The sequence below is a fragment of the Lynx rufus genome, unplaced genomic scaffold (assembly GCF_022079265.1).
Source record: "Lynx rufus isolate CCGP_SWC_20201006 ecotype Redwood Valley unplaced genomic scaffold, mLynRuf1.p SCAF_8, whole genome shotgun sequence".
NCBI lineage: Eukaryota > Metazoa > Chordata > Mammalia > Carnivora > Felidae > Lynx > Lynx rufus.
In genome coordinates this window covers 67,453,356-67,481,096 of record NW_025814896.1, presented here as the reverse complement: position 1 = coordinate 67,481,096, position 27,741 = coordinate 67,453,356, and the positions used below count along the sequence as shown (strand labels likewise).

The following is a 27,741-nucleotide window of genomic DNA, read 5'->3' as shown; positions in this document are numbered from 1 at the left end:
TGCTATCAGGTGGCACACAGTTTCAGTTTGTCCTACTGATGATAGTCATGTTGATCACTTGATTAAGGCAGTGTCTGATGGGCATCTCTGCTATCGAGTTACTGTTTTTCCCTTTCTACTTAATAAGTATTTGGGGGGAGGTACTCAAACGTGCCATTCCATATCAAACTTTAAAGTTAATTATTTATCTCTAGCAATATGAATTTATGGGTTGCTTTCTATTCATTGGATTATAATACTTTCACTGTCATTATGAATTTTGATGTTCCAACATAATTTTGCTAGTGAGTGATCATTTAAGCTGACCTCTGTGTCTTTTTGACACATCTTCATCATTCTTTGAGCATTTTCTTTTCTCTGCCACAAGATATTCCAGGCTTGTTTTATAATTTCCAACGACCTAAAATCAGCCATTTCTCCAAGGAGCCCTTATCCTTTTTATAAAAAATGTTATCAGAAGCCAAGATCCAAATGTTAGTCATACTCATTGGTACTGGAGTGTCAACTGCTTTCTAGGTTCTGTCAGTGGACAGAGCTAGGAAATATACGCAGGTACATTTATCCACATCCAAACATTTACATATGTATTTATGTATTAGAAAACCATGAGTTCACATTGATAACCTCCAATTCCAGTCTTAACACCCAAGTTCTTATTCTAGTTTTCTTTTTATAATTTAACTCTCTTCTCTGATAGAAACCTGGCTTCCATTATTGTTTAATTATTTGATGAATCCCTCTGTTGTATGCAGCCAATCTTCCACTTCCACCATCCCTTTTCCTGTATGCCCTTCTCTCCTTGCTCTTGCTCTGACTCTCCATTTCAGGCCACCCCTTCTCCCACACAAGCTTCCTTACCCTGTTGAGCTCTAGCACCCTACGCCAGACCACCGTCTGCAAAATGTTGTTTTCATCCTACTTGATATGTGATACCCACCCTCCACTTAGCTGTCCCTCTGCATGGACACCCTCCTCATCCCACTTTGATTCTGACATCTCTTGCCAGGCTACTCTTCTCACCCTACTTGGGCTATAATCATGTATTAGTAAGTCTTCCCATTCCTCATCAAGTGAACATGCTCCTCACCTTTTTTTTAAATGCCTTCCAGATTTTGTGTTCTACTTCTTCTCCGCTTTAACATTACAAAAAATAATTACCTTTGGTTTCTTTTAGTGATAGATTTGTTTGTACTTGAATACATGCTCTATTTTGGAATTTGTTTTGAAGTAAGAAATGAACTAGAAGTCTAGCATTTCTTTCAGATGTTTGTCCAGTTGGCTGGAATTTTATATAAAAGTTGTATGTACCCCTTCTCCCCCTATCAAATTTATGAAGCTTCTTAAAAGTATACTGCATCCATAGAGCTTTTTTTAAAAAATGGGTGTCATTTTTCATATTGCTTTTTTTTATAACAGATGATGATGTACCTGCAGATATGGTTGCTGAAGAATCAGGTCCTGGTGCACAAAATAGTCCATACCAACTTCGTAGAAAAACTCTGTTGCCAAAAAGAACAGCGTGTCCTACAAAGAGCAGTATGGAGGTAAATAAATGTAACTCCTTTTCTTTTTGTAATGAAGGAATTGTTAAGAAACAAAACGGGAAATGTCACCATTTAAAAGAAATTTTTTTTAATGTGTATTTATTTTTGACAGAGAGACAGCATGAGTGGGGGAGGGACAGAGAGAGAGAGAGAGAGAGAGAGAGACAGAATCTGAAGGAGGCTGTAGGCTCCGAGCTGTCAGCACACAGCCTGACATGGGGCTCAAACTAAAACTGCGAGATCATGACCTGAGCCGAAGTCGGACGCTTAACCGACTGAGCCCCCCAGGTGCCCCTGAAATGTCACCGTTTTTTAGAAATAATGATTACGTATGGTAAAAATATTTGCTTAATTAGTTTTCCTTTTGTTTTTGAAGGGTGCCTCAACTTCAACTACAGAAAACTTTGGTCATCGTGCAAAACGTGCAAGAGTATCTGGAAAATCACAAGATCTATCTGGTATTTCCTTTGGGAAAACTAAGGGATAGAGTTAAATACTCTTTTTAATTTTGTTTGATAGCAAAAATTAAAATTTTATTAAATATAGATTAACGGCACATTTTGAATTGAAAAGGTGATACTATAGAATAAACATGAGAACCTGATCTCTTTTGACTGTAATTGTTGTATAAAAATACATTTTATGTGTTTAACCAGTTTCTGAAATGGTACATTACAGCTAAAAGAAAGAATACTTAAGTTAGGACAAAAGAAGGTAAATGTGTATATTATCTATGAAAGTAAAATGCTTATAAAATGATTGTCATCAAACAAAGCTGTTCATTAGATAAAATGAAAATAATGCTCTTTACATAATGAGAAAGTTGTCACTACCGCAATAAATAGTTTAAATTCTGTTTGTTAATCTCTTTATAGCAGCACCTGCTGAACAGTATCTTCAGGAGAAACTGCCAGATGAAGTGGTTCTAAAAATCTTCTCTTACTTGCTGGAACAGGATCTTTGTAGAGCAGCTTGTGTGTGTAAACGCTTCAGTGAGCTTGCTAATGATCCAATTTTGTGGTAAGTGAAAATTTATTTCTTATTATCTTGAGATATATTATTTGCTGCCCTAAATGCTAAAGATGGTAGGGAAGTTGAAGTGTGAGGTGGTAGTTAAAATTAAACAGTTGAAACAACATTAGAATGCTTACAAATTCCATGTTACCTGTTTATCACAAATGTAGGTTGTTGGTCTAAGCGGTATTTATAAAACAAAAAATGAAGTACTTTCTGTGCTATTTATCAGTTAATAGCAACTGAGTGATTGTGGGAAATGTTCATTTAAATTTAAGCTTTTTAGAAATAGAACTGTGTCTAATTTCAAATAGGTAATTTTTTAAGAAAAAGAAAACAGGTAATTCAATCTGATAATTTAATGAGAGTGTGTGTAGATTTTGTTACATCACTTTTGGAAAACTGTTAACATCACTGAGTTTGACAGTTGTATTTATGAGCCTTAAAGTATGCAAGCCCTTTGACCAACGTAATTCACTTCTGGAAATTTTTTTTCCTTATGTACAAATTTTTCATAATGGCACAGTTAATAATAGGGAAAATTAGAAATCTAAATGTCTAGCAAGAAGAAATGGACTAATAATGTAACATCTACTTGGAGGATGATGATACAGGCAATTAATAGTGATTTTTACAAGAGTTGCTACTAACATGGTAAAATGCTATGTTCTAAAAAATATTTTTAAAGAGCAGAATACAGAATTTTATATGCTATAGAATCATAACTGTAATAAATGAAACTATCTGTAGATAAAAAGACTGCAAGAAAATACCAATTTTTACAGGAAGTGATTAAATAGTTACTATCAGTACATTTCTGAGATTTGTTGGCTCTTGATAATAACGTAAAGATATACAAAGAGTTAATTAGGTTCAGAGTATTTCACTGAAAGCCATCCTTTAATTATTTTTTTCAAAGTTTATTTATTTATTTTGAGAGAGCATGCACATGTGTGAGTGGAGGAGGGGCAGAGAGAGAGGGAGAGAGAGAATCCCAAGCAGGCCACGCACTGTCAGCGTTGGAGCCCGATGCCCGGCTTGATCTCACAAATGATGAGATCATGACCTGAGCCGAAACCAAGAGTTGGGTGCTTAACTGACTAAGCCACCCAGGCAACCTAAAAGCCATCCTTTTAAATCATAACCGTATGAGCCTTTTACAGTAAGGGTGGCCTTTTTTCCCCTAAGCAAATTTTGAAGAATTGACACTTCTTATTTTGGGAGGTGTACTATTTTTTATATGTAGTTACATACTGTTTTTTAATGTTTGTTTATTTATTTATTTATTTATTTTCTAAATTTTATTTATTTTTGAGACAGGAAGAGACAGAGTATGAACAGGGGAGGGTCAGAGAGAGGGAGACACAGAATCTGAAACAGACTCCAGGCTCTGAGCTGTCAGCACAGAGCCCGACGCGGGGCTCGAACTCACGGACGGCCGCTCAACCGACTGAGCCACCCAGGCGCCCCTGTTTATTTATTTTTGAGAGAGAGTGAGTGGGGAGGGAGCAGAGAGAGAGGGAGACACAGAATCCTTAGCAGGCTCCAGGTTTCTAAGCTGTCAGCACAGAGCCAGATGTGGGGCTCAAACTTGTGAACTGTGAAATCATGACCTGAGCTGAAGTCAGATGTTTAGCCAACTGAGCCACCCAGGTGTCCCTATATGGAGTTATATTATTTTAGCCAAAAACCATTTTACATTTAAAATTTTGGTTTTTTATATTCTTATATGTTTTAAAGCATCAGATAATTTTTCTAATTGTTTTATTTTTATTTTTATTTTCTTTTAATGTTTTTTTTATTTATTTTTGAGACAGAGAGAGACAGAGTATGATCAGGGGAGGGGCAGAGAGAGAGGGAGACACAGAATCCGAAGCAGGCTCCAGGCTCTGAGCTGTCAGCACAGAGCCTGACGTGGGGCTCGAACTCACGGACTGTGAGATCATGACCTAAGCCGAAGTTGGTTGCTTAACCGACTGAGCCACCCAGGCACCCCTTTCTAGTTGTTTTAAAGGACATTTTATGAAGAAATCTTTCATTCCTTTTCTCCTCCAGGAAACGATTATACATGGAAGTTTTCGAATATACTCGCCCTATGATGCATCCTGAACCTGGCAAATTCTACCAGATTAATCCAGAAGAATATGAACATCCAAATCCTTGGAAAGAGAGTTTCCAGCAGTTGGTATGAAGTATAAATGGAAAATACTGATTTATATTTGTAACTAAAAGTTTCTTTTTAAAAAATTTATTTAAACTTAAGAATAGGTTTTAAGGCAATGAATATTTATCAGTCAACAAAATATTCAACAATTTTTTTAACTGCTGATGTATTTATTAATAATTTAAACAGTGGCAGTAAGCATCAGTAGCCCAAGAGCAGTTATACTTTATATGGATCTCTTTGAACTTTTTCTTAAATTATTAGTGTTCAGTAGTTGTTTTGAAGTTTCACATTTACCTTAATTTTCCTATGGTCTTTTATGAGTGGTTCTCAGGTGGGGATGGTTTTGCTCCACAGGAGACATTTGGCAATGTCTGGAGACCTTTTTGGTTGTCACACTGGAGAAGAGGATTCTACTGGTATCTAGTGGGTAGAGGCCAGGGATGCTGCTAAATATTTTAACAGTGATGCACAGGACAACCCCACAACAAAGAATTATCTGTCCCAAAATATCAGTAGTGCTGAGATTAGCAAATTTTGTCCTTTCTTACTGGATATTACTGAGTCATAAGCTGTTTCAGAATTTACATTGCACTATGCAACAGAAAATTAGAATAATTAAAACCTTTTTTATATTTAATAAAAAATATATAATACAAAATTAATTTAGAATATAATGTTTATATTAGTAGTTAATGTTTCTGGTTTTTTTGTTTGGTTTGTTTTTTGACATTTTAGTATAAAGGTGCACATGTAAAGCCAGGATTTGCTGAACATTTCTACAGTAATCCTGCAAGATATAAAGGAAGAGAAAATATGTTGGTATGTTTGATTTGTATTTTTACAAGATTTAAGATGGTAATCTTTCAGTTCTGTACTGATGCTTTTGTTTTTTTTTGTAGTATTATGATACAATTGAAGATGCCCTTGGTGGGGTACAAGAAGCTCATTTTGATGGACTTATCTTTGTTCATTCTGGAATATACACTGATGAATGGATATATATTGAATCTCCAATCACCATGATTGGTGCAGGTATTTTGAGATGCACTGTCATTAAAAATTTAATGTATTATTTATGTGATTTTTTTTTTTTTTTTTTTAACACTAGTGACTTAAAATCCAGGGGAACCTTGGTAATACCTTAATGGTAAGAAAGAACAGGAATATTGCATATCACAGAAATGAAAACATGACAGTTCAGACATTATAGATGAATTTTTTTTCAGATGTATATATTTCTTGATGTCTGTACTTTGTCCAACTGTCTTATTCATTAAAGAAAGAAAGATACTTGTTTTATCTTTTATTTGAAAATCAAGATGGTTAATGTTTTTATTGCTGTGTTTTTAATGAAACAGATATCCTTTGTAAATTTTTTTTGTGCTATTGGTCAGGTTTCTAAGAATTAATGTAACAGTTGTTGAGCACTGATCAGTCATTTCAAGATTTCTTCTGCCTTTTTTAAGGACACTGTACCTGGACCATTTTAAGATAGCTAGCATTTATTACTTGTAACTGAAATTTTTATTTACTGCCCCTTGTGCTTCCCTGCTCCATTTCCACGATAGAGAATAGGGGGGGAAGGTATAATAAATTTTGCCTAGTGACTTGCAGTACTTTCCAAATCAAGGCCAGTTTAGAAATAAGTTTAAATTGGGAGGTTTCTCTCCTTCTCTACCTACTTATCATCCCCCTTCTTCTTTCCCCTCCTTAAGCTTCTTTTTCTGGTGCTGCCAGAGGTGATTTTATTTTCACAAGAAACCATTTTTTAATCTGTCATTGTATTTGATACTAAATACTATTAGTAGTTAAATATTATTAGGAGTATTGTTATATATGAATGAGTATAATAGTACTCAAATAATATCCACATTAAATATGATGGCCTGTAGAAAAGGCCAGTGAAACATAGTTACCTGATAAAATGAATATTCTTATATATTCAGTACTAATGTTTTTTTAAAACTTCCCCCTCATATTATGCTAAGTGAAATAAATTAGACAAAGACAAATACCAAGTGATGTCACTTATATATGGAATCTAAAAAACAAAACAAATAACAGTAAAAAGGAAATAGACTCATAAATACAGAGAACATACAGGTTGTTTATAGAGGGGAGGTAAGTGGACAGATAGATGAAAAAGGGGAAGGAGATTAAGAGGTACAAACTTCCCGTTATAAAATAAATGTCACAGGTTGAAAAGTATAGGATAGGGAACATAATCAGTAATATTATAATATTTTTGTGATGGTGACAGAGTAATTACACTTCCATAGTGAGCATTTTGTAATGTATATAATTATCAAGTCACTGTATTGTACACCTGAAACTAATATGTTAACTATACTTCAATTAAATTTATTAAAATTTTTCTTAAAAAATGAAAAAAAAATTTCTCCTCCAAAAAAAGTACCCAACTTAAAACAATAAAAAGGATTTTTTTATTATTAGTTTTATGGCAGAATATTTTTACTGATTAAAAAAATTTTTATTTGTTTCATCTGAAAAATCATGTGCTTTAAAAAAATAAAGGTAATGTGTTTTAAAATATCTTCTCCACAGCACCTGGAAAAGTAGCAGACAAAGTTATAATTGAAAACACTAGAGATTCAACCTTCGTCTTTATGGAAGGTTCTGAGGATGCTTATGTTGGATATATGACAATAAGGGTAAGGAATTTAAGATTTAGAATATGTATGTTGAAATCGTTTAAGGCAGTGGTTGTCTGTTTCAAGCAGAATTTCTCCTTTTCAGTTTAACCCTGATGACAAATCTGCTCAACACCATAATGCACACCACTGCTTAGAGATTACAGTAAATTGTAGCCCTATTATTGATCACTGTATCATCCGAAGTACATGTACAGGTTAGTGTTTCTATTATGTTTTATTATGAAATGAGTTATTGGGGTGCCAGGGTGGCTCAGTCAGTTGAGTGTCCCAACTCTTGATTTCGGCTCAAGTCACGATCCCAGGGCTGTGGGATCCAGCATTGGGCTCTTCACTGAGCATAGAGCCTGCCTTGGATATATATTCTCTCTCCCTCTCTCTCTCTCTCCCCCTCCCTCCCTCCCTTTTCCCCTCTCCCCTGCTCTTGCTCTATCTCTCTCCCTCTCTCTCTTAAAAAAAAAGTCACTGTATTATTGTCCAGTAGATTTTTAAATAAATTTTTCTTCTTACAGTTGGCTCAGCAGTATGTGTTAGTGGTCAAGGAGCATGTCCCACTATCAAGCACTGTAACATCAGTGACTGTGAAAATGTTGGACTTTATATAACAGATCATGCACAGGTATTTTTTAATTTTGTGGGGTTTTTTTCTTTTTTAAATTTTTTTTAAAGTTCTGCTAATGTCTATTTCTGATTAATTGTTGCAGGGAATATATGAGGATAATGAAATTTCCAATAATGCTTTAGCTGGGATTTGGGTTAAAAATCATGGAAACCCAATTATTAGACGGAATCATATCCATCATGGACGTGATGTTGGTGTGTTCACATTTGATCATGGCATGGTAAGAACATTTATTCTTAATAAAAAAAAACCTGACTTCTTATCAGTTAAGCTATTTTTTAAAAGATTTTTATTTTAGGGACACCTGTGGGGGCTCAGTCGGTTGAGTGTCTTGACTCTTGAGTTCAGTGAAAGTCATGATCTTATAAGTCATGGGATCAAGCCCCACATCAGGCTCTATACTGACAGCATGGAGCCTGCTTGAGATTTTCTTCCTCTGTCTCTGCCCCTCCCTTGCTTGTAAACACACACACACACACACACACACACACACATTCTCTCTCTCAAAATTTTAAAAAGAAATTTCAGCATCATATTTTAAAATCAATGTGCAGTAATCTGTAAATTCATGAATCTAATACTATGTGCATGTAGAGAAGATGGTGTCCTTAGGGAATTGATGAATCTTTGAGGGGAGTAAGATCTAATATAGTAGTTCTCAAATGTAAGTGTGCATAAAAATCACCAGATATAATAAATAATATAAATGGGGATTAGGATATGCATTTTTTTTTTTAATTTTTTTTTTTTCAATGTTTTTTTAATTTATTTTTGGGACAGAGAGAGACAGAGCATGAACGGGGGAGGTGCAGAGAGAGAGGGAGACACAGAATCGGAAACAGGGTCCAGGCTCCGAGCCATCAGCTCTGAGCCTGACGCGGGGCTCGAACTCACAGACCGCGAGATCGTGACCTGGCTGAAGTCGGACGCTTAACCGACTGCGCCACCCAGGCGCCCCTAGGATATGCATTTTTAATAAGCACTATAAGTGAGTTGAATGCAGGTTGTTTTTAGACTACACTTGGAGAATTAATGGTTTTATCATTCCATTTTAGTGCTTTAAAATTTTTTTTAACTGGCAGAATTTTAATAAGAGATACACTGATAATAAAATATCAGTTCTAAAACTGATGCAGCAGTTAATTAGTGTCTTGATGGATAATATTATATTTTAAATACTATTATGTCATTTTACACAGATTTTTAGAGGCACAACTTTTTGAGCTCTCTTAGACCACTATTTTAAAATAATGGTCTTTGGGGCGCCTGGGTGGCGCAGTCGGTTAAGCGTCCGACTTCAGCCAGGTCACGATCTCGCGGTCTGTGAGTTCGAGCCCCGCGTCGGGCTCTGGGCTGGTGGCTCAGAGCCTGGAGCCTGTTTCCGATTCTGTGTCTCCCTCTCTCTCTGCCCCTCCCCGTTCATGCTCTGTCTCTCTCTGTCCCAAAAATAAATAAACGTTGAAAAAAAAAATTTAAAAAAAAAAATAAAAAAAAATAAAATAATGGTCTTTGGTGTCTATTCAGGTATGCTTTTCATTTAATGTCTAATTTTCATTGAGGCAATTTTTAAGTCCTAGTACAACATTGGCAACATTTTTTGTTAAGGAGTCTGAGATGGGAGAAGAGGTGATGATATGGTGGGCAAATAGGGTTACAGCGAAGTTGTATTGCTCTTGTATAGCATGAATCAAGCAACAGAGGAATGTTGGATTCACATATACAAATCATCAATTAGTGAAGGAAATTTTTTATTTTTATTGTTTGTTCCAAAGCCCTAATGTAGAACTGTTTTATTTTTTTTTAATTTTTTTTTCAATGTTTTTATTTGGCTGAAGTCGGACGCTTAACCGACTGCGCCACCCAGGCGCCCTGTAGAACCGTTTTAAAACTGATCTAGACCAGGAGGGCGCACTCTTTTATGAAATTCTGATTAGATTTAAATGGTTTCAGACCATCCAGTGCATCATATTCCTGGGGTAACTGTAACCTGAGAAGAATGGTTCACTTAAAATGTAGGCTATAGGGGCGCCTGGGTGGCGCAGTCGGTTAAGCGTCCGACTTCAGCCAGGTCACGATCTCGCGGTCCGTGAGTTCGAGCCCCGCGTCAGGCTCTGGCCTGATGGCTCAGAGCCTGGAGCCTGTTTCCGATTCTGTGTCTCCCTCTCTCTCTGCCCCTCGCCCGTTCATGCTCTGTCTCTCTCTGTCCCAAAAATAAATAAAAACATTGAAAAAAAAATTTTTTTTTAAAAAAAATGTAGGCTATAACTTGGGCCTTTAAATAAGAAAGCAGAGTGGGGGAAATAAAATAAATAAATAAACAAGCAAACAAATAATAAAGAGTGGAGATGACCACTTGCCCGTCTCCAGCTGGAATAAAGAAATTGACATTTCACTGTAAATTGTACCTCTGTTTTCCAAAGAATAGAGAAATAGGAAGCATGGGAACTGGGGAGTCTGGGCAAAGGTATGGAGGATATCAAAACATAAGAATCTTGAAAATCTCCCCTTCTCCCCTGGCCTATATTGCCTATAGTTCCTAAATGGAACTCTCATTTTGTAATGGCACCACTATGCTAGTATTTCTCTGCTCGCGTTGCCTTTACACTTTGCCCCAGAGTTAACGTACAATTCTAGTATCACGTTTTTGCATTCCTCTGGTCTCATTGACAAGGGAGATTTGAGGTGCCAAGATAATTTTAATCTGAGTAAACTTCCTCATTTTTAAAAGACCTGTGGTGATGGTCACTTAACTAAAGTTCATCATAATAATTTAGTCCTCATTGTACACCTATATTTGGGCTTACAAATTTTTTAACTTGTTTTTAAACAATTCTAGGCGATGCTACAGATAGATATTTTCATTAAGGATTGATGAAGAGATTTGTAACGTATTACACATTTGTAAGGGAAGGATGGAAATTAAAGCATAACATCTTTTGGTAGGATGTTCTTCCATTTCAGGTATTCTTTTGGCTTGTCTTCTTCATCGTCTTTGTGTTGACAGCCCATGATCGGTAGGATAACATCACTGTGAATAATCTTTCTAAAATTTGACTTTGTTATCTATAGAACTTCAAAGAACATTAGAATAAGCATTTAAAACTAGTTTCTATACTGTCCACTTTCTTTAAATAGACATGTATTCTCTGAATTTTTTTCCTTTACTTGCCTGCTGACATACTTAGACTTTAAATTCTCATACTCATAAGAATTAATCATAAAAGATTTTATACTCTTTTTATTATAGAGAGTTGTTTTCGTAAAGAAACTACATGCACTAGTATAAAGGACACCTCTAGGATTAAGTATGAACTCGTACAAAAAATGAGGGAATGAACACCTTATATTTCAACCTGTCACCATTCCGTCATTTATATTCTTATTTTTCTCTTGTAAAGATTTGTAACATTTGCATTCCTATAGTTATTGGTGTGTATTTATTCTATATTTGTTTACCTTTAGTCCTTTTATAACAGTTTGTCCATTGCTGAATTTTTTTGATTCATCCTTTGTATGGCTGGACTTTGTCATTTAGCCATTCATTATTTGTTTTTTGGTTTTTTTTTTTAAGTTTATTTAATTTTGAGAGAGAGAGACAGACAGAGAATTCCAAGCAGGCTCCACACTGCCAGTGCAGAGCCCAGTGCCGGGCTTGAACTCACAAATTGTGAGATCACTACCTGAGCCAAATCAAGAGTCAGATGCTTAACCAACTGAGCCACCCGCCACCCCTTTTATTTATTTTTAAAAGAGGGGTTTACAAGTATTGTAGCCTGAATTCTTACCACTTGAGAACACCTACCCCATTACCTTTTAACTTGGCTAACTATACACAGTTTTGAGTGCACTTTTTTCCTCTCTGAATTTTATAGTCATTTTTATATTTCTAGCATCCAGTGTAGCTGGCAAGTCTGAGATCATTCTGGGTTTTTTTTGTTGTGTTTTTTTTTTTTTTTCTTTTTCTACTTCAGTATCCTTATGTAGGTTTTTGTTGATGTTGTGTTTTACTGGGTTTTTTTTTTATTCCATGTGTTCCTTTCTTTAGAAACTTGGCTCTCTGTGTCCCTTACTATGTTTCTATAGTTCTTTTTTTCCTGTTTTGTTTCCAGTAGGGTTTTTAGCTCTAATTTTTAATGCATTTTGTTTTATGAAATTTTTCTAACGTACATAAAAGTAGAACAGTATAGTGAATGAATCTCCACGTACCCGCTTTCCACTTCAACAGCTATCTCAATTCATGGCCAATTTTGTTTCATCTGTACTTAATCACTTTACTCTCTACTCTCTAGATTATTTTGAAGCAAATCTTGGACATCATCATATCATCTGTATACATTTCAGCATGTATCTTCAAAAAATGAGGATTCTTTATTTTTCATTCTTTCATATAACCACAGTACCAGTCTCATTCCTAAAAACAATTTTTCTGTCATTGTTCACAGTTCCCCAATTATCTTTTTTAAATATAAAATCCATTCCAGAGTATTGTTTTGTATAAAATGTAATTAGAATACCACAGCAATACCAAACTGCTATAAAATTTTTTGAGACATTTATTCTTAATTTATGAATTTGACACATGACAGATGACAGAAATTTTGAAATTGCCCTCTCTCATTTTCCTTTACTTTGGATAATCTCCCTTAGATAGGAAGCATAATTTCATGCTTAGTGTGTTTCTTACTCACATTTACTTCTTGTGCCTGGGATATTTCTATGAAAATGATATGGAAATATCTCTTTCTTATGTTCCGTTCATGCCATTAGATCTCATCACTGTAGTATTGGCTAGGCTCATTGGAACCTTCAGCTATTTGGGGAAAACTACCTTGCTAAAGGTAGAAGATAGTATTTGTTAGGTTTCAGCACCTACTCTTCCTTATCCAGATTTTGCAGTATTTGGCAAGTGTTCTGTAAATAGTAGTTTGCATTGCAGACATTTATTTCAATGAAGATAGCATGCTTTTTTTCCTCTATTTTTCATTCTTGTTTTCTTTGGAGAGTTTTAAGAGAAATTCTTGAATGCCTTTTACTTTGTCATATTTAATAAAGACTGTTGTATTTCCAAAAAATTTTAAATGAAAAAGCCCTTCGCCTTTTATTTTTATATCGGTGTTAAGTTTTTAACTTTATAGAAAGTTAATTTTCAAAAATTTATATTAATGTGTATGTCAAGGATTTAGAAACACTTGTGGTATCAAGTTAACAAGCCCTTATTTTATATATGGAAGAAGCTTGGGGTCCCTGGGCAGCTCAAGTCAGTTAAGCGTCCAGCTCTTGATTTCAGCTTGGGTCATGATCTCATGGTTCACATGTTCAAGCCTCACATTGGGCTCTGCATTGACAGCATGGAGCCTGCTTGGAATTCTCTCTTCTCTCTCTGCCCCTACCCCCCTTTGTGCTGTCTCTCTCAAAATAAATAAACTTAAAAATGTATATATGGAAGAAGCTCTTAGCAATCTGATATCTTTGAAATGATTTTTTGGGATTGTCCAACAAAACACCCTTGCTTTTGGAGTTTTGTACATATATGTTGAAGTTTTTGTGGTTTGCATCTTACAAGGCAAAGTAGAATTCTGTCTATATCCAACTTAACATTTCTGTATTATTAGGCTATTTTACACTAAAGGCATCTCTTAAAACATGCATTCCATTAAAATGTATTTTGAAGCAGAATTACATTAACTGAACCCTTTAAGCCCATAAGAGATAGATTTCTTTGTAAAATTATTAAACTATAAGTCAGTCAATCATTGTTCTGTAATGAATGTAATCAAATGACAGTTGTAGCAATAGAGAGGCTTCTGGTTTTCAAAGCATGTAGTGGGGGGGCGGCTCCTGGAGCATGTGACTCTTGAGTGTAGGGTCGTGAGTTCAAGCCCCACATTAGGAGTAGAGTTTACTTAAAAAAAAAAAGTATGAAAGAAAATAATGTTTTTTGCTGCTTTCTGTTCTTGAAAGCTATCCTCAAACAAAAAATACAGGTTACAAACACTGTCTTTGATAAAACCTAGGAGACATTTTAACCTTTAAATTGCAATGTTGTAAATGACTGCATGCCTATGACCAGGGCAGCCAGTCCAGTTTAGAGCAGATTATAAAACCTTATGTTCAGGAAGATAAATTGATAAATCTGATGTGAATATAAATATATTCAAGTGTTTAAAGAACTGATCACAGGTTTAGGATAGAATTATCACTAGAGACCTAAGCAAAGGAGAACAAGATAATTACTAACTTCAATAAAAAGTTGTATGGCAAAGAATACGTAGTTGTACTTTATGGCTCAGCTCTGAGTAGCACAGTAATCTTAACCAAAATTGTGATATAACTACATTGGAATGATACAGTGTGAATGTGTGTGATGGGAGATAGAAATAGAAAGAGCTAAATTGTTACCTTCTATAATAGGAAGTCAGTGGATAATCCCTAAAACTGCAAGCTGAAGATACAATACAAGTTGTTTTTTGGTTTTTTTTTTAATGTTTATTTTGAGAGAGCGAGCGAGCACAAGTGGAAGGGGGCAGAGAGAAAGGGAGAGACAGAATCCCAAACATCTGTGCTGGTGGCGCGAAGCCTGCTTAGGATTCTGTCTCTCCCTCTCTCTCTGCCCCTCCCCTGCTTGTGTGCCCACTTGCTCGCTCACTCACTCTCTCTCTCTCTCAATATAAATAAACTTTAAAAAATAGATAGATAAAAAGAAACAGCTAACGAATGGAAACGGGGGCCATTAGATCAGGGAAAATGAGGAGAGGAGGCTGCTGTTTGCCTTAATAAACTTGTGGATCTAGTTGACTATCTTAGGGGTGCCTGGGTGGCTTAGTGGGTTAAGTGTCCAACTCTTGGTTTCAGCTCAGGTCATGATCTCACAGTTTGTGAGTTCAGGCCCTACATCAGGCTCTGCTGATGGTGTGGAGCCCGCTTGGGATTCTCTCTCTCTCCCTCTCCTTTCTGTCCCTCTCCAACTCGTATGTGCTCGCACTCTCTCAAAGTAAAAAAATAAACTTAACAAAATAACAACAACAACAAATAAATTGCTTTAGTTGACTATCTTAACTATACAGAATCAAACCTAAAGAAAACAGAAAGAACATCCCTGCATTTGAATCATGTTTACCCAATACATAGCAAAATATACTTGCAGTACTGTATGTTTAGTATAGTCAGTAGATGACAGTGGGCTGTTACTGAAATCTTTATGGAAGCCCAATAAGCAGCACATTTCCTTGCCACATTCTGAACAAATTAAGAAATAAAGCCATGAGGTAGCAGGAGGGGGCTGAAATAGCATTTTATTAACCCTTAAAGAGCTAAGTTGGAGAATACAACCTAGAACAAGAACCACATGGATCTAGTTGTAATTGCACCCCAAAATTAAATAGGCTTACCCACTTAGTCCTAAGATTTGTTTGTGGAATAGTAGCAGAAGGCATGCTCCCTCAGGGCAGCTCACTTCTGTGAGGAAAAGAGTAAAGCTGAATGAGCATACCCAGTTTATTCTTCCCCAAGTTTACCAATCAGAGAAGTCATTCAGCTCCCAGCAGAAAGAAACTAGGAGCCTAATTGAACTCCTTTCTCAATAATGAAAACATCAGAAATGTGGATTCATTCCAACCTAACATTAAGTCCATTTGGTCTGAACTCTTTAAATTAAATTTCTTGGTTTTTTCTTTGATGCTCAGTTTTGCCATAATAGTCTGTATATATATCCATTATACATCCTTTTTTATTTGGTGTAAAATCAAAGAAGCTTTTCATATTTAAAGAAGTTATTTTTCAAAGTTACAGATAATTTGTACTTGTAGAAAATGAATCCAGAAACTACTTCTGAATGTTATTCTCAGAGGTGTGTCTTCTTAAAGAGTTAAATATATAGTAAACTATTCAGATTTACATCCTGTTTTTAGCCTCTACTAGATTATGCAAAAAGTTAATTAGTTCTTACTTGAGTGTTTAGTGTGTGTGAAGTCCTGTATAGCTGCACCCCAGAAATTAGTATATTCATTTCTATATAGGAGCTTATGATCAGTTAGAAATGGATATGACCAATATGGAAGTAGTACAAAGCAGTACTTAGAGGAGCATAAGAAAGTACTTAGTATTAAAGAGAATTTAAAGAATGGAGAACACCTTCAGTTTTTGAACGGAGATAGACCAGGAGGTAAAGTGCCATCTTAGGAATGTCTTATTTTTTTCTCTTAATTATTTACTCTTGATTGGATCTTAGAATTTAGGATATCAGTATTACAGTAACTTTGACTCTCATTACAAGTAAGTGAAGCATGTCCAAAAAATAAAAAAAAAAAAAATAAGCATGTCTGTTACAGAAGATTTAAGAAATTAAGAGAAGTGTAAAGGATACAAAAAGTCATCCATAATACTTCTCAGATAATCATGCCCTCATAGTTTTCTTTTATTCTTCAAGTTTTTCTTGAAATAAAATTGAGATCATATTTAATGTATACTATCTTCGATAGCATGTAGAGCATAAACATAAGTCTTCAGAAGGGTTTTATTGTCTCTGATTATGTCCTTAAGTCAACTTTTTAGAATTTGATTTCTTGGGGCATTTTTAACAAGGATTTATTTTATTTAATACGTAATAAGTCTTTGTTAAAGGATCTATATATTTATTGGGTAATGGTGTTTATTTGCATTTATTGAATAAATCTTTCCCTATTTTTCTTTCCTGGCTTTGAGTATACTCAGACTAATTAGAGAATTTGTAGTTCTGTTTTACTAAAATACTTAAATCTCTTCGTTTATCATTTGAAATTTAGTGTATATCTGTGTTTTATTCTTACTCAACATTTCTGATACTTAATTTAGAGGTATACATTAAAAAGGTCAATTTTTTTAATGTCATTTCTTTTTGGAAGGTAGCCTTACCTACAGTTTAATTTCTGTGTTTTTCAGGGTTACTTTGAAAGTTGCAACATACACAGAAACAGAATAGCAGGCTTTGAAGTAAAAGCCTATGCTAACCCCACGGTGGTTCGATGTGAAATTCATCATGGGCAGACTGGAGGAATATATGTGCATGAGAAAGGAAGAGGACAATTCATAGAGAATAAAATCTATGCAAACAACTTTGCAGGTGTATGGATTACCTCAAATAGTGACCCAACAATAAGGTATTTATATGTAATTATGGATGGAAATTACTTTGTCACATTGTTTTGTGTTGTAAGAAAAGTCAGGATACTTAGCTTTAACTCTCGGTGTTTTTCCTAGACACCTGACTGCTGTAAAATAGATTTTCCTAGTAAATGTCTATGCATCTGAATGAGCATAACAATTGCTTTTATTTTAGGGTGTTCGTTTTTTAGTGATCTAAGCCATGCATTAATAATATTTTATGAACAATTGCAAATGCTGAGATTTTTATTTTAAATTTATCAAACTGCATTATAAATGGGTATGTAGAGCCATGAACTTTCTCTTGGAACCTGAATGATCTTGTCTTCTCTTTTTGTCTGAGAGCAGGTAGCATAAATCAGGAAAGTAGCTATCTCAAAGATTCTTGGACAGAGTCCAAGAATAACAAAAAGTCAAAACTTTCCTTTAATAGTTCCTACCACTCCCTCTGGCCACAGTAAGGAAACAAACAGATACATTCTGAAAGGCATTGACTAAGACTGTAGAACAGAACTATTATAATTTGATCAATGATAATTTATTTTTAATTGCCAAGTTTTATTTTCCACTGGCTTTATGAAAGTAGATTATGGGATTTCCATCTTGTTAATATTCAGCAGATGTTTCCAGATCAGCTAAAAAACAGTTCTTCTCATTGTGTTAGCTGTTTTGGGGGGGGATTTTTAAGAATGTTATTTTGGGGGTGCCTGGGTGGCTTGGTCAGTTAATAAGCGTCCAACTTTTGATTTCGTCTCAGGTCATGATCTCAGGGTTCATGGGATCAAACCCCACATCAGCTCTGCACTGACAGAGCAGAGCCTGCTTGGGATTCTCTCCCTACCCCCCGCCCCTTTCTCTCCCACCTCCCCCCCCCCCCCAACCCCTGCTCGTGTGTACCCATGCTCTCTCAAAATAAATATTTTGGGGGAAAAAAGAATGTTATTTTGTCTCAAATACCAGGAGGCTCTTCTAAGCTTCAGGTCTTAGAAAGAACTGCAAGGGAATTTAGAAATCATCTAATCTGAGTCCCTCATTTTACAGATTAGGAAACTGAGGCCCTTAGAAGATAAATAATTTTTTAAGGTCACATGATTATGAGTGGCCTTACAATTTATTGTGTAAAACAAGTAAGCTTGTAGATGTTTAATAGATGTTTATTTTTTATTATTTATTAATTATAGGGGAAATTCTATATTTAATGGAAATCAAGGGGGAGTTTACATCTTTGGTGATGGACGAGGCCTTATTGAAGGAAATGACATTTATGGTAAGCATGTGGTTTTGCTGTATACAGTCTTGGAGCTTGGCCTTTCTTCTTGACATTAACACAGTGGACCACTTTGAAACCATCCAAATAGGATAATTGATCCAGTTTCTTTAAACTCTCAATAAAGATTATTTCTGATATCTATTTACTTAATAGTCATTATTCACTTAACATTTACTGAGTACCCATTGTGTACCAATCACTATGCCAGATTATCAGTGATGAAAATATAAATATGACCTTAGTCTCAGAAGTATCTACAGTTTCCTTAGATTCACTTCATTAACTTTGGTACTAACTATAAAAGGAAAATACTCCTCATTAAAACTTTTTGAGATATTAATTCAGCAAACCATTATTAGGTGTCTGTATGCCAGACACTGATATGTTCCTGGGCTTTGTCTTTTGCTAATACTTAACATAAAGCTTACTTAGTTTCGGGCATTATTCTGAACACCTTATCTGAATTAAGTCATATAATATTCACATCAACCCTGTGAAGTAGACACTATTAAATATCCCCACTTACTGATCAGGAAACAAAGGTATGATGAGGTTAAGTATCTTACAGTCACACAGGAAGGTAGAATTCCTGGGATTCAAAATTTGGCAGCCTGACTTCTGAGTCTCTACTCTTAACCATTATACCCATACTTCCTACGGTTTTTCTTTTTATACTCCTGGTTCCCTTAGTTTTTTTTAATGTTCATGGACCACAAATATCTTTCTGAATATGACATATTCACAGCCTAATGCTTTTCCTAAAATTGTAAAAATGTTTAACTACTGTGTAATGCAAAACTCTTACTGTGTTGCACTAGGCTCCTTATGTTGACATTGTAACTTTTATTTTTAAATAGGCAATGCACTAGCAGGAATTCAGATTAGGACAAACAGTTGTCCAATTGTTCGACATAACAAAATTCATGATGGCCAGCATGGTGGGATTTATGTGGTAAGTTAATGAATATAGTTCTAGAATGCCATGCATTAAAACCAAGAGAGAAGGGGTAGGCCACATTCAACTTATAGAGTATGAATTTATGACTCTCTTTAATATTTATACAATAAGACTCTTGTTCTTTCTGCCAGTATATATGAATAACTTACTTTTATAGTGTGGGTAGTGTTCTGTAAAATTCAGTCAACTGACTGAATTTAGGCATAGAAGTATCTTCTTACTAATTTTTTAAAGTTTTATCTATTTAAGAAATCTCTGCCCCGCAGCGTGAGGTTCATGACCCTAAAAAAATCAAGAGTCGCACGCTCTTCTGAGCGAGCCAGTCAGGTGCCCCTCGACTTGAATCTTTTTGAATATTTTTTGAAAAGCCATTTTCTCATTTGAATTTATGTTGAAACATAATTGAGCATCTTACAAAATTGTAAAAACATCTATTAGTTGTATGTCTTCTGTTACCATGGTGTCTGAAACTGTTACAACCAATTCAAGTGAGAAAATGCAGGAAGTTTTAGAAAGGTCCTTGTGTAATGCTAGGTGTGACTGTAATTTTTATTTTCAGTTCTAGAAATGTCCATATCTTAAATCTTCTCAAAAATTTTAGTAACCTAAGACCTTTTTTTGAATTATTTCATCAGTAATAAATTTGAAATAACTATTAACTTACTAAATGAAAGATAAGCTTTTTTGCTGAAGAAAATTGAATGCTACTACTCTTTCTATAATAGATTTAAAAGTACAAAGCCGCATAACAGTATATAAACTTCTGGAGCTTAAATTCGTGTAGAGACTACATAAAAACAATGTAATCATTACCTCTTTAACCAGATTAAAAAATAAAAATTGAGATTTTTTTATGATAACTGTTTTTAAAGGGGGAATATAAACTATTTCTAGAAGATATATATGTATATATATATTGTAATGTTTCTAAAAGATATGTATTGTAATTTATTGTAATAAATTTCATTTAGCATGAGAAAGGACAAGGAGTAATAGAAGAGAATGAAGTTTATAGTAATACTCTGGCTGGGGTCTGGGTGACAACTGGCAGCACTCCAGTACTGAGAAGAAACAGGATACATAGTGGGAAGCAGGTAAAATTATTTTGGACTCTTATTTGGGAAACACATTGTTTGGTAAACACTTTCTTGCCATTTGAAAAATAATTTTTTTTAATTTTAGGTTGGCGTTTATTTTTATGACAATGGACATGGAGTGCTAGAGGACAATGATATCTATAATCATATGTATTCAGGGGTTCAGATAAGGTAAACGTTTTCACATTTTGCTTTCGGGAAAAAGTTGGGTGGGAGTATGTGGGGCATGTAGAACTTTCCTTGTTATTTAATGCTCAATCTTTATTCCTCCATATATGTATTCACTCTCTTATCACATGCTCAGCTTTGTCAGAATATAACTTCTCTTGACCGACTTGAAGATGGTAGCCAGTGGCACATATGCCTGCCATAAGTGCACATTTCCTCTGTTCTCCAGTGTAACGGTTGTAGTTGCCAGTGTACTCCATCATACTTGGAAAAGTGGAAGGCTGTATAAAAACACTTATGAGCTATCCCTGGCATGTTGTAGGCACTCGGTAGATGGGAGCTTCTTTTTTTACACTATTTCTGTAAAATTAATAGTTTTTTAAATCCCTCTTTCCTGTATTTTAACAGTTTTAAAAACTGTAACAGTACTTAAATTCAGCCCTTCATTTTATATATGAGGGGAGCATGCAGTAATAGTCGTTTAATCTAACTTCCCTCAGTTTAGTTTGTATATTATTAGGAGACTGTATAGTAGTAATATAATCTATAACTAAGTGTATTCTATAGTAAATAGAATTAAGCAAAATTAAATCAGTGTCTTTACCAATAAATTTTCTCAGAGCATTTTGGAAGGATGCCATTGTTATATTTATTCTTACTGTGATTAATATGAATTTTTCCACTGTTACCTCACATAACATGGATAAGAGAGTAAAGGCAATTTATTTTTTAACGTTTTTATTTATTTTTGAGACACACGCACGCACACACACACACACACACACAATGTGAGTGGGGGAGGGGCAGAGAGAGGGGGACACAACAGAATCCGAAGGAGGCTCCAGGCTCCAAGCTATCAGCACAGAGCCCAACACAAGGCTCAAACTCATGAACCACAAGATCAAGACCTGAGCCGAAGTCGAATGCTTTAACTGACTGAGCCACCCTGGTACCCTGGGAGTAGAAGCAATTTAAATGGCATTATTTTCTATTGTATCCATAGGACTGGAAGCAACCCCAAAATTAGACGTAACAAAATTTGGGGAGGACAGAATGGTGGAATTCTTGTTTATAATTCTGGTACGTTTAATCTTTCATCTTTTTGTCAATGCTAATTGCCTTTAAAATATACTTTCCAAATAACATAACCTACATTTTTACACTTGTAGGTCTAGGCTGTATAGAAGACAATGAAATATTTGACAATGCAATGGCTGGAGTCTGGATTAAGACAGATAGTAATCCTACACTAAGAAGAAATAAAATCCATGATGGAAGAGATGGTGGCATCTGTATATTTAATGGGGGTCGAGGTATCGTTGTTAATTTTGCATTAGTAAAAAATCAAGTTTTTCATTATTCTTCTTCCATATCTTTAATGATTAGTGACATTACCAATTAATATGTTATAAATGAGTGAATCTCAAGTTTATTTATCAGGTCTTGAGATGGTTTAGGAGATTAGTGCCTAGAGGTAAAGGAGACAAATGTTAACGTAATTTTTCTTTTTTCTTTTGTAGCCATCTTGACTATGCCAGTTGTTAGGCTTTTTTAAGGTAGAATTTGTTTACATCCTCTCTCTGGACTTAATATTTAGAATAGTTATAGGATTATAATAAACCTCAAAGTCCAATTACATAACTAGATGAGAAATTAATTGGGTCTGTAAATATATGAAAATGTCTGTAGTAAAGAAATACTGCTTTGTAACTGTTTACAACTGTGTTGGAGAATGGAATTAATGAAGCCCAGCGGGCATGCCTGGTTTTGTATACATAAAGGTCAGCTCATTTTGCATTGAGGCAAAAGTTCCACAGTCCCTGCCCCTTGCAAATGCATGTTGCTTATAGAGAGAGACTAGGGGAGAATGTCAAATGCAAATTTATCATCATTCCTGAAATGTCAGTAACCCAGAACTGTACATATCTTATACCCGATAGCTAGTTATTGCTACAACATACCAGTCAACAAAGTTTACTACTACAGCCAAGCAGTGATGATTCCATTAATGACAGAGACTCTGAAGGAGCTTAGAATTTAGTAATAAAGTAACATATCTGATAGGAGTATTTACAGGATATAACGAGGAAACACAATACAGTGGATGGTTTTATTTGTAAGGTGTTGAGAAAAGGTTCATGGAGTAAAATCACTCTTGAGCTGTGCCTTGAAAAATAAGTATTCACAGGTCAATGGGGTGGGGAGGTCATTCCAGGTGTAGAAAGCATACTTATTTCAGTTTCATTTGTTCTGTACATATTAACTGAATACTCATGTACTAACAACTGTGATACCGATGCTAAAGATACAATGCTAAATAAAAACAGTACTACATCCAGAAAGTTTATAGTCTAATGGCACATTAAAACAAAAGTCTAGAAGAAACAAAGTGGTTTAGTAAGGCAAAGAGATGCTGAAAGGTGAGCCTAGAAGAGGCAGAGCCCAAATCTTAAGAGACTTTGTACATGGAATTCAGACTGGATCTTAGCAAAAGCAAACTTACAGATAGGGACTTGAAGCAATTTAAGGTCAAGACTGAAATACCACAGATGGGTCAAATGTCTACAGAAATTAAAAACCATGTTTCACGTCTTCAGGGGGCAGAGAAACACTAGTACACAACTAATAATTGTCTATACATAATTAGGTTTTATAGGAGTAATATAGCTTAATATTTTAGTGCTGTGTACTTTTACATATAGTAATTCATGTGATCCCCGTTATAACCCTGTATGGTAGGTGCCATTATTCCCATTTTACAGATAAGGACATGGAGACAAAGAGTAGGTAAGTAATTTACCTACTCAGAGCTAGGAGGAGGTGAAATCAGTGTTTGAAGACCAAAAGTCTAATAATTCCTCAGCTCACTATCGATCATTATGTTATACTCCCAGAAGAGAGAATAATAAATTTGATGGAGAGAAACTAAAAATCTTCCAGAGGATGTGACATTAGGAAGAAAGAGAGTAGGACATTCCGGAATGAGGAAATAATACAAACCAAAGCATTAAGAGATAAAAACGTATAGCATATTCAAAGCATAGGTAATGTAGGAAGACAGAATAGGTTGGGGAATATTTTGAAAGGCTTTAAATGGCAACTAAATTTTAAACTTTATTCTGAAAATACTTTTTAAGCAGAGAGGTATGTGATAAAGCTGTAGGTAACTGGGAAAAATAACAGCAAAAGAGACTGGAGTAAAAGAAATCGGTCAAATAATGATTATTATAGTAATGGCCAGAAATAATCAGGGCTTGAATGAAAACACTGAGGGTGCTGCAGAGGTTCCAGAAACATTTGAAAGGAATTAATTTTAATTCAGTATTTTTAGTGAGAAAAACTATGTGCCAGCCACTGGGGATGCAATGGTGAATGAACTGCACATGGTTCCTGCTACCATGGGATTTCCAGTTATTTGTTAGTATGGTTACATGGCAATTTTCAGTTAAGTCTTACATTCCTTTGAATTACTAATAAACTTTACTTTCAGCTGAAAAGTTAGTCCTGTGAATTTTATACAATGCAATAAGAAACTAAAATACTTAAATACCACCAAAACACCTAGTAAAACTTGTGTGCATTAGTCTTAATCTGAGGAAATATTTTATTATAGGTCTTCTTGAGGAAAATGACATTTTCAGGAATGCTCAAGCAGGTGTTCTCATCAGCACTAATAGTCATCCAGTCTTAAGGAAAAACAGAATATTTGATGGATTTGCTGCAGGTTTGTATTTTCTTTTGTTACCTGTAGCTTGTTTTCTATAAAGTGTTTGATTTTTGGTCTATTCTCTTTTGCTTAATAACTAAAGGTGTAAATTGTATTACAAAAGTGGCTGAATGCCTATCAATTTACAATCGCTTATTAGAGTACCCAATCCAAGTTCTGGATTCTTCTACTCTAAGCCCAACTTTTTTTTTTTTTTTTTCAACGTTTATTTATTTTTGGGACAGAGAGAGACAGAGCATGAAAGGGGGAGGGGCAGAGAGAGAGGGAGACACAGAATCGGAAACAGGCTCCAGGCTCTGAGCCATCAGCCCAGAGCCTGACGCCGGGCTCGAACTCATGGACCGTGAGATGGTGACCTGGCTGAAGTCGGACGCTTAACCGACTGCGCCACCCAGGCGCCCCTCTAAGCCCAACTTTTAAGAAATGTCTCTCTTAATGTCCGGTAGTAATTATGAAACATTGGGATAGAATGCAGGCTTGTACTACAGATAAATTCAAGCCCTCTGGCCTCACAAAGTATTACGCATATATTTCAACTTTTTGCCAATGAAGATGACAATTATTTTTATCCCAAATAACCATTCAGCTCCTTTTTTCTTCATGTATATAACTAATGGCTACCTCACCATACTTCTGAGCGTTTATCCTCTTCTTAGTTTGCAAAGAAAGTAGTAAGTTATGAACCATCTGTAGCATTGCTCACTTTGGCAAGGAGAGTGGACTAGTAACAGTGGAAAATAAGTGTTATTCTCAAGGACTCTAACATTTCATCTTATTCTTTAGATATTAAGAGTTAATACACTTGTTAGTTTTTATTTGCTGTAGTGCAGGTTTCTTTTAGGAAACTGTATAATGTGATGATGTATCTACTGTTTGTAAATTTTACTTCAGGTATTGAAATTACAAATCATGCGACTGCAACACTAGAAGGCAATCAGATTTTTAACAACCGGTTTGGAGGCTTATTTTTAGCATCTGGTGTTAATGTGACAATGAAAGGTATGTTGGAGTCTGCTCTGCCTATAAATATAGAAAATACGCCATGAAAAAATAGTGGTATCAGAAGCCATTGGTATTTGACTGCTTTGTCAGTCTACCAAGGCCTATTTTCCTGTTTACCAAGACTGCAACTCACCTATTTTCTAAGTTTCAGGTTGTTCTAAACAGTTGGAATCTCTTACACAAGGAAAATCCTTTAAGGTGTTTTACTCAATTGGCTAGCCTTCTTTAAAGATCTTAAAAAGTGACTCTTCTTTAAAATAATTCTATCATCTATTTTTATTTTAAGTCTTCTATATTTTGTCTTTGTCCTCTAGAATTTTACTTATTTTTTTCTTTTATTACAGACAACAAAATAATGAACAATCAAGATGCCATAGAAAAGGCTGTTAGTAGAGGCCAATGTTTATATAAAATATCAAGTTATACCAGCTATCCCATGCATGATTTCTACAGGTATATTTCTAAATTACTTGAGTCTTGCAAAGGGGGAGTTCGTGATTTTTCTTTGTGTGTGTGTGTGTGTGTGTGTGTGTGTGTGTGTGTGTGTGTGTGTTTTCTAAACTGGCAATACCTAACATTTTTAGATCTCTTTCTCTTAAGGCAGAGGAAATGGGGTATTTGCCAGTGGAAAGAAAATATAACTGTGAACTTTATATTTGTCCACATTGAGTTAGTTCTGTGGTCAGTCTACTTGAGGATTGTGTGTTGGGGACCATAAATATGAAAATATAATACTGCAGTAACTATTCCTATCACTAGAAAGATGGAACACAATGCTTATATTGTTTGCCTAGGAGTTTCAAAGTAAAGCTGTCATTAAGTGTTCCATATACCCTAGTCACTGAGTTGAGTGGTTTTTGACTCCCTTCTCCCCCAAGTTGATTCAATACAGACTTTGATAGGTTAAATTGCAAATCAATGGCTTTTCTCAGAAGACACAGGAGATTCACTTATTACATTTAAGTCCTTTTGCAGAATTAATGTGGCATGGGGCCACAAAATGGTTTTGGTCCTCTTTTCTTGTAAACCAAAGGTCATAGGGTGAAATACCATGTTTTGAGGAAATCTCATGTTCAAGAAAAATAATGTAAGCTTTTGCTTTTTAGATGTCACACTTGTAACACCACAGATCGAAATGCCATATGTGTGAACTGCATTAAGAAGTGCCATCAGGGACATGATGTAGAATTTATTAGACATGATAGGTATGTAGTACACTTACTTGCTCTATTACCCACTTATTTTCCCCCTCACTTTCCTAATTTTTGGGTTTTCATTTTGCTTTAGGTTTTTCTGTGACTGTGGTGCTGGAACACTGTCTAATCCTTGTACATTAGCTGGTGAGCCTACACATGATACAGATACACTATATGACTCTGCTCCACCTATAGAATCTAATACATTGCAGCACAACTGAATTCCTTCCCTAAAGAAAAAGTCCTGCCATTCTAACATCATAACTTAAAACATTTTTTTTGGAAGAAGATTTAAAATATTTGCCCATGCTACAGGAAGAGACTGTATTAAAAATGGATACACGAGGTCAGTTGACACTATGAAGCTCAAGCTACCAAAAAGAAAGTGGCAATATATTGACTCAGGATCTCAAAGCTGGGTGTTTTAGCATTACTGTGTAAAGACTTTTGAAGGGACAGAAGTGAAGAAATAAGCTGCAATTTTGTACAGATACCAACTTCTGAAAAAAAGCTGGTGTTTTTACAACTAGCATTGAATGCAGTCCAATTTGCAGTAGTACTCTTCAATAGACAAGCAGCTTTGTTGCTGCCTTTATGGACATGGGTACCAATTGCTTTTGTAATATGGTAAAAATGTGAGCTAGCACTTCTGCGTTTCTTTTGATTTTTTTTAACATGTATTCAGATTGAGAAATATGATTTTAATGCTTTAATCTCATGTAGTTTGTTTTTAATTTCAAGCAAATCTTCTTGTACTTGAATGTGCCCTGTTTTGTTAGCACACCTAGACTTGCTGTAACTGTACTCATGTCCCAGTATGTACGTTCTTTCTATGAAAGAGAAAACACTAATCTTAAATTATATCCAGCAATGTTTCTGGTATCCTTTAAGAAAAGTTAAGACTATTATTTCCTTCCCTTCCCTGTGCAGCATTCAAAAATCACCCCTAGAAAAAGTGAGTGTTTTAATGAGACTTCCTAGGAAGGGATGCACTGTAAAACAAAAGTATTCTTGTAACTCAGTTTTGTGAAAGGTAAAAACTACTATGTTTTAAAGTACACTTTAGAAAGTCTCTTCAAAACAGTCCTGTATTTGAACTCTGTTCATAGTTTTTTTTTGAACAGTTTAGACAAACTGCTGGAAATTAAAAACAATTTCCTGCATTA

At 35.1% G+C, this 27,741-nt stretch overlaps 1 protein-coding gene across 2 annotated transcripts in view; it reads left to right on the top strand.

Moving 5' to 3' along the window:
• The window catches only part of FBXO11 (F-box protein 11), an 85,239-nt gene extending 57,951 nt beyond the window's left edge, over positions 1-27,288 (top strand). Inside the window, exons 2-23 of one of the 2 annotated variants that reach the window (XM_047067995.1) lie at positions 1,417-1,544; positions 1,921-2,002; positions 2,423-2,564; positions 4,614-4,743; positions 5,461-5,544; positions 5,625-5,757; positions 7,291-7,397; positions 7,483-7,594; positions 7,910-8,016; positions 8,102-8,239; positions 16,936-17,153; positions 18,339-18,424; positions 19,285-19,379; positions 20,357-20,479; positions 20,568-20,653; positions 21,654-21,730; positions 21,820-21,963; positions 24,264-24,374; positions 25,269-25,376; positions 25,724-25,832; positions 26,486-26,584; positions 26,667-27,288. In XM_047067995.1, the coding sequence (XP_046923951.1) occupies positions 1,417-1,544; positions 1,921-2,002; positions 2,423-2,564; positions 4,614-4,743; positions 5,461-5,544; positions 5,625-5,757; positions 7,291-7,397; positions 7,483-7,594; positions 7,910-8,016; positions 8,102-8,239; positions 16,936-17,153; positions 18,339-18,424; positions 19,285-19,379; positions 20,357-20,479; positions 20,568-20,653; positions 21,654-21,730; positions 21,820-21,963; positions 24,264-24,374; positions 25,269-25,376; positions 25,724-25,832; positions 26,486-26,584; positions 26,667-26,796 (2,549 nt within the window). In that variant the 3' untranslated portion in view covers positions 26,797-27,288. Of the gene's footprint in view, positions 1-1,416; positions 1,545-1,920; positions 2,003-2,419; positions 2,565-4,613; positions 4,744-5,460; positions 5,545-5,624; positions 5,758-7,290; positions 7,398-7,482; positions 7,595-7,909; positions 8,017-8,101; positions 8,240-16,935; positions 17,154-18,338; positions 18,425-19,284; positions 19,380-20,356; positions 20,480-20,567; positions 20,654-21,653; positions 21,731-21,819; positions 21,964-24,263; positions 24,375-25,268; positions 25,377-25,723; positions 25,833-26,485; positions 26,585-26,666 lie in introns of both variants that reach the window. The other variant, XM_047067994.1, reaches the window with a different exon arrangement.
• Positions 27,289-27,741: the final 453 nt, after the last annotated feature.